Here is a 7,301-nt window from a genome sequence, read left to right as displayed (position 1 = left end):
ATAGTTACTTGTTTAATTCCAGCATTCACTTCCTGCATTTTAATCAATTTCTTCATTTCCTGCACTAATGTGTGATCATTTACACACTGTGTCACGTTTCTTTTGCCTCTATTTCGAAAAAACTAAAACACCTATTCTCCTCTTTGGCTGTGCATTTTGGCAGTTCTCACTTTCGCCAGTAGAGTGCGATCTGCCATTTTCTAGGGTTCTGTACTCCCGGATGATTGCTTTAATGTTTTCAGGTCATTACTGAATGATTTAATGTAACAAATGAAACATTAAACCTCGTAAACAATTCCTGCTAATTCATGGTAACCTCGTAAATAATTCATTTAGACTCGGCATTTGGGTGTGTGGGGGGGGGTCAAGAAATAGAGGTACTGTGTGAGAAAGTGAATTAATAAATAAAGTATTACCTAATAAAACAAACTAGGTCAACCATGACTATTGATCAATTAGGAATGTTTACAGTGGCATCATCCTGTAGTTATGTTCTTAGACTCCCTCACTCTCACCACCACCACCCCATCCTCTCGTCCTCTCTCTCACCCCTTCATCTCCCCCTCCATTCCACCCCATCCTCTTGTCCTCTCTCGACCCTTCAACTCCCTCTCCATTCCACCCCATTCTTCTGTCTTGTCTTTCCATTCGACACACCCACCAACGCTCCTGAGCTTTGTCATGGAGAGAAGGAAGGAGGGAGGAGGGAATGGGGTAAGAGAAAGTATAGCAAGAGGGTAGGTTTGTTTTGTTATTCACAGTTCCCGGGGAGAAGGAGGGTGAGAGAAGAGGAGGGAGAGTGGGGTGAGAGAGAGGGGGGTGAGCCATGGTTTAAAGGTAGCATGGAATTCCCCCTCTGAGTTAGCGCTCACCTGGCCCCTCCCACATGTATTTCTAGGGTATAAAGCCTTTCACAGGTATATTCAGCGGCAGGTGCATCTATGAAACTAGAGCGAGAGAGATAAAGGGAGAGAGAGAAGGAAGAGCAGGAGAAAAAACGTGGAGTATACTGACGAACACTCGGAGTGAATCACAAACACTGGACTCTAAATCAAACAGTGGATTATTATTGATCTGACACCTTCTCATCGCTGCCTGTCGGTTGCCTCAGAATCAGGTACGTGTGGAAGTGGAGATGCTCTTTGGGGAGTGATGGGGTGGTTTCTTGGGTCTGAGGTCACATTAACCACTGTAGCATGTTTAGCAGAATCCTCCAATTGAAAGATCCAATTTATGTTGACACATCTGTAAAATATTGGGGAAAGTCAGTTTAAATTCATCCACAGCAGAGGAAAGGAAACAGAAACTGGTTTGTATTCACACACAGCCAAAGATTTTGCATTCATGCAAAGTACAACCACAGTGACCCACTTCAAACAGTGAATACAATAAGGCATGGGTGAAAAGTTTCCCATTTCCAAATATTTAATGTTGATCATCCTTGTATATGCATCCAGTGGCTCACTCAATTGTCTCCTGGTTACAGAAACTATACTAACAACCATCTTACTATAATTATTATATATGTTAATTAATCTATATCCATAAACAGCATCCTAACTGTACATTAATTTGTTTCTCTCCTGGTTGCAGAGAGCCCATGTCATCTGCCAGTGAGCTGTGTAGGATCCTGACCAACGCTAACATGACCATATACCCGACTGGAAGCTCTGAGCCCCTGCAGCCTCAGTCGCTGCAGCCCAGCCTCACCACCGTGTCTCTGCCCGCCACAGGAGACCTGCTGCAGCTCTCAGACCTCTCCACATGCAGCTCGAGCATACTGGGTGAGAACACTTAGTCTAATTTATACTTATTTTGTATTTAATTTAATTTTTTATTACGTTTATTTCGAGAGGGACAATGTACAACAAAAACATACGTCTCAATATACTGAAAATGTATGCATTGCACCAGATTTAGCTAACTACCAATGTTCATCTGCAGTCACCTGGGCGCTATAGGTTTCTTATACCAATGCCTCTTCATAATCACCTAGCAGGTGATAACATTATGATATCTATAGAGGAAAAAAACAATAGACTCAAACTGATTATTGACAGAAAAGGAAGATATGTAATTGTCTCTGCTTTGTTATCAGCATGTGGGATACTTTAGTCCTTGATATGTACTTTTCTGTTGATCACCTGGGAAACCACAGTGTGGATGTGTGTAATCTTTTCTGTGAGGATCTTTATTCAGTCAGGAGTTTTGGCGGTTCTTTGGTTTTGGTCGCCTTGTTGGCTGGTGAAGTCTGTGGATATTTCCCATTGACTCACCCTGGAAGAGATGTGTCTGAGCCTGTTGGCAGACACTCAGTCAAAGACCACAGTAAACATATGTCCTTTAGCTAAAGTCACAGACAGACAGGGGATTGGCTGAACTTTGCAATGACCTAATTTAGAAGGCTGTTAAATCATTAACTGGGACAATGTTTTGTCTTAAATTGAGGAATGCTGTCTTTTCATCTTTCAGATGCCTCAAGCTTTATTTTACTTTCCCTGGCCTAGCCAGTGATAAGTTGTGACTAGAACTGTTTATGTAGTTGAAAGTGTTTTACGACACAAGGCAGAGATAACCTAGAGACAGGCGTTCTGACTCCCACAAACCACAAACTCAGGTTTTCACAGATCAGGATCTGGGTCCTTGTGTGGGTTGGCACTTAGTTGAAAGGCTTCAGTTAGTAATTGTCTTGCGGTTTAACTGGGTGGTTAGATTGACAAGGTTTTTTATGGCTCATTAACAGATCGTTGAATCTCAAAAGAGGGATGGTGATTTTACAACAACAGCATCATGCCTCACACACACACACAAACACACACACACACTCACTGCACAAATCTAACACCCCCTCCTCCTCTGTGTCCTCCTCTAGCACAATGGTATGACCAGAACCCTCAGTACTGGAGCAAGCAGAACGTGTTGGAGTGGATCAGCTTCTACGTGGAGGGCAATACGTTTGATGCCGGCACACTGAGCCTGTCCTGCTGCTTCATGGACGGACCCACGCTCTGCCAACTGACCAGAGATCAGCTGTTAAACATGTTCGGAATGTCCCTTGGGGCTCAGCTCTACCAAAGCCTGGTGGAACTCAAGGCCAAATACGGTAAGGTTCTGACTGATGTGACTTGAATAAACATTATTGATGATCCTCAAAATGGCAGCAGACACATGCATATGAGGAATTTTGGTAATGATTCAGTCATTTAATTTATTTTTGTGGTCCAGATCTGAACGAGACCTGTAAGCTCCTGGACAACTTCCTGCATGAGTTCCCAGACTTCCCTCTGCTCAGCACAGTAGAAGTAAACGAAGGTAAACACATCCTCTTGTCTCTTCTTCACAGCTTCCTATCTCAGACTGACTAACCAAAGCTTTGAGTGTCAAAGGGACACATTTGCTTACGTTGTGATGTTACTGTTACAGTTGTGAAAGACACAAGCTACAACGACTTCTCACACGTCTTCAAGAACTTCAACTTCAATAACATGAAGCCGCTCAGCGACCACGGATACGAGTCCGACAGCATGCACAGCTCCTCATCAGGTGAGTGGTGTCCCACTTTTCTCTTCTTCTTGTTTGTCATCCCTCCACCTGTCCTCGTCTCACTCCTCTCATCTCTCTTCCCTCAATTATTTTCACATCACTGGATCAGTATGTGATTGGTCTGGCCTGTATCACTGAGCCCAAGGCTTTATTAATCAATCAAGGCAGGATGAAGGAGCGGCCATATTGAAAGTGTTTACCCTCTTCTCTCACTGCCCCCAGGTGGAATGCTCAGCTTCCAGAACCCCAGCTCTCCAGAATCCAGGAGCAGTGAGTCCGACCCAGAGTTCTCCTACCCTCAGATAGCCAGTGAGTACAACTTTTCCTAAGTGGACTTCACAATCTTGAACTTCCGGTGGTGGTTGAGTATAATGGGTGAGCCTTTAAAGTGCATGTCTCTTTGAAAGCCACTCTGTTATTCTAAACTCCTGAACCGTTGTGTTTGACAGAAGTGCACATAAAGACAGAGAGGACAGAGAGGACAGAGAGGGGAGAGATGATGAAGAGAGGCAGAGGAAGACCTCCCAAACACAGCCAAGATCCCAGACACTACCAGACCTCCAAGAAGAGCAAACATGGTGAGTGGCTCCTATCATTCTAACACACATACACACACACACACATCAATGTCAACAACTGTTTTCAATGGTGCCTTGTAGAAGCACGGTTTTATCAGTCATGAGATTAGCATACATTTTGCATCTGGTACTGAAAACAGCCACAGTCAAAACATCACAGGTGTTTTTAGGTCATAGTCCGTTAACCACACACATGCATGGACGTGCGCTCACACGCACACTCACACACACACACACACATGCTGTACAAACGCACACATACATTATGCACACACACACGCATGCACACACACATACAAACATAAACACACCTGCTCTACCTTATCCTTGCTTGCTTTAGCACACACCTGTGCTGTTCACACACACCTAACTCTTCCTCTCCACTGTCCCCCTATAGCGCCCCGTGGGACTCACCTGTGGGAGTTCATTAGGGACATCCTGATCCACCCAGAGCAGAACCAGAACCAGGGTCTGATGAAGTGGGAGGACCGCCACGAGGGTGTCTTCAAGTTCCTCAAGTCTGAGGCTGTGGCCCAGCTGTGGGGGCAGAAGAAGAAGAACAGCAGTATGACATACGAGAAGCTCAGCCGTGCCATGAGGTAGGAAACCATGGTGATATAGCAGCACCGTCATGGCAACTAGCCATGGACACCATAATCCTAGCAACCAGGCTTGGCTTTTGGGTGCTAGCTAACTAAACAGAGTTAACCAGTTGAGGGTGAAGTTAGAAGATTGATAGAACAATGATAAAATCTCCATGATAAACCATTGTCTTGTCATGAGACTAACCAGTGGCTCTCCTTCCTCCCTCCCTCCTATAGATACTACTACAAGAGAGAGATCCTGGATAGGGTGGACGGTAGACGGCTGGTCTATAAGTTTGGGAAGAACTCCACCGGCTGGAAGGTGGAAGAGACCAGGCTGCATGGCATGTGAGATACAAGGCACAAGAGTAGTGGGGGTGTCAACTGGACAGAGCAGTCCCCTCTGTCCTATTGTAGATAGGACGACCAACTCTCTGGTCGACAGCCCTATACCTGAAATAATATAAAGACACTTACTTCTCTTCTTCCAGGGGAGGTGTTGCAGAAAAGCCAGTGTTTTTGGCTCCAGTAGGTTTTATGAACCGATATTGTTATTTTACAGTACCTATTATGTTTGTATGTTTACAGGAATTGTTGTGGACACTGCTTTGGGCCTGCAAGTGGGTGCGCATGATGGTGTGTCTGTTTTCAGATATATTCTCTCTGGGATAGATAACGAGAAAAAGGCATTTATGTTTGCATTTATATAAGCGCTTTATATTGTGTGGGAGTAACTCACCTTATGTGTCACTATGACAACCACCTGGGTATATGGGCATTATAGTTTTTACTGTGGCAACATAAGCACTGATCTGTTTTTTAATGTGTTTGTTTGTTTCAATTTTTTATATTGTATGAGTCTATAAGTAGCACTTAAAACTATAATTTGATATGTCTATTTGCAAGACGGCTAGTTGCCAAACTTGCGACTTCTAAAATGAGCCATTGTTTAGAATCAAATGAAATAACATTTCAGTAGTCACAACAGATGTAGACTAACAGTGAAATGCTTACTTACAGGTCCATTTCGAACAATGCAGAGTTAAAGATATTTCTTTTTTTTAAGATAAAAAAAGAGAAGAGCCTCATGTTGTGTTTTAACCTGGGTATTAAAGGGCTTGTGTTTAATGATAAACCTGATATGAAGGACGGAGGAGACAACTGGAGGACAAAAACAAGAGAGAGGAGAGAGAGGCGGAACAAAACGAAGGGATACTCATTATAAACTATCGGTGACAGGAAGTTGTGTATTTCGCTGTTTCATTGTGAATGTTGTCTATAAAGTACGTCCTTTACAGCTATATAAATCTTTATGTATCTCACCAGACCAGACCTACGTCAATACAGTATGTATTAATAATCAGTTTAAAACAAATCAACGACTCAACTGCTGTTCTGTATGATTGTTTATTATGTTATTCAGCTGGTCTTTCTTCTTCGAGATCACTCAATATCATGTGTATGAGAATTAAATCTCAGATTGTATCGTTTGTGATATATTTAAACTCATGTATGTACGGCATATTGTTTATTTTGTACTTAAGAGTCTTTATACGGAAATAAACTATGTTTGAAATAATGTAAATGTCTTCGTGTATTTAGTAGAAATTGATTATTATGTTTTTTGTGTCTGAAAACAAAAGCCACGTAGCATACTAATTGAGCACAAATGTCCTTTGAATGAACTTATTGCAATTCACTCTGTGTAAAAGCATAAGCTAAATCACTAAAATGTGAATGGAAATATACATTTACATTACATTTACGTCATTTAGCAGACGCTCTTATCCAGAGCGACTTACAAATTGGTGCATTCACCTTATAGCCAGTGGGATAACCACTTTACAATATCTTTTTTTTTGGGGGGGTGGGGTAAGGGGGGGGTAGAAGGATTACTTTATCCTATCCCAGGTATTCCTTAAAGAGGTGGGGTTTCAAGTGTCTCCGGAAGGTGGTGAGTGACTCCGCTGTCCTGGCGTCGTGAGGGAGCTTGTTCCACCATTGGGGTGCCAGAGCAGCGAACAGTTTTGACTGGGCTGAGCGGGAACTGTGCTTCCGCAGAGGTAGGGGGGCCAGCAGGCCAGAGGTGGATGAACGCAATGCCCTCGTTTGGGTGTAGGGACTGATGAGAGCCTGAAGGTACGGAGGTGCCGTTCCCCTCACAGCTCCGCAGGCAAGCACCATGGTCTTGTAGCAGATGCGAGCTTCAACTGGAAGCCAGTGGAGTGTGTGGAGGAGCGGGGTGACATGAGAGAACTTGGGAAGGTTGAACACCAGACGGGCTGCGGCATTCTGGATGAGTTGGAGGGGTTTAATGGCACAGGCAGGGAGCCCAGCCAACAGCGAGTTGCAGTAATCCAGACGGGAGATGACAAGTGCCTGGATTAGGACCTGTGCCGCTTCCTGTGTAAGGCAGGGTCGTACTCTCCGAATGTTGTAGAGCATGAACCTACAGGATCGGGTAACCGCCTTGATGTTAGCGGAGAACGACAGGGTGTTGTCCAGGGTCACGCCAAGGCTCTTTGCACTCTGGGAGGAGGACACAACGGAGTTGTCAACCGTGATGGCGAGATCATGGAACGGGCAGTCCTTCCCC

At 44.1% G+C, this 7,301-nt stretch overlaps 1 protein-coding gene across 1 annotated transcript; it reads left to right on the top strand.

Moving 5' to 3' along the window:
* Window positions 1-849: 849 nt before the first annotated feature.
* LOC121578135 (ETS-related transcription factor Elf-3) lies at window positions 850-6,284 on the top strand. The gene is made up of 9 exons (XM_041892256.2): window positions 850-1,117; window positions 1,594-1,784; window positions 2,873-3,103; window positions 3,226-3,312; window positions 3,424-3,543; window positions 3,766-3,852; window positions 3,993-4,121; window positions 4,519-4,720; window positions 4,943-6,284. Exons 2-9 carry the CDS (start codon window positions 1,601-1,603, stop codon window positions 5,055-5,057), a joined length of 1,155 nt encoding a protein of 384 aa, XP_041748190.1. The 5' UTR covers window positions 850-1,117; window positions 1,594-1,600; the 3' UTR covers window positions 5,058-6,284.
* Window positions 6,285-7,301: the final 1,017 nt, after the last annotated feature.

This window comes from Coregonus clupeaformis, chromosome 12, assembly GCF_020615455.1.
Source record: "Coregonus clupeaformis isolate EN_2021a chromosome 12, ASM2061545v1, whole genome shotgun sequence".
NCBI classification, from domain to species: domain Eukaryota; kingdom Metazoa; phylum Chordata; class Actinopteri; order Salmoniformes; family Salmonidae; genus Coregonus; species Coregonus clupeaformis.
The sequence above is the reverse complement of the archived record's forward strand: the minus strand, read 5'-3'. Positions and strand labels throughout refer to the sequence as shown.

Bases quoted from the DNA above. Each gene is read 5' to 3' on its own strand.
- LOC121578135 (XM_041892256.2), top strand. From the start codon at position 1,601: ATGTCATCTGCCAGTGAGCTGTGTAGGATCCTGACCAACGCTAACATG. The intron at 3,104-3,225 runs GTAAGGTTCTGA...TTTGTGGTCCAG, and splicing joins GGAACTCAAGGCCAAATACG to ATCTGAACGAGACCTGTAAG. The intron at 4,721-4,942 runs GTAGGAAACCAT...TCCCTCCTATAG, and splicing joins AAGCTCAGCCGTGCCATGAG to ATACTACTACAAGAGAGAGA.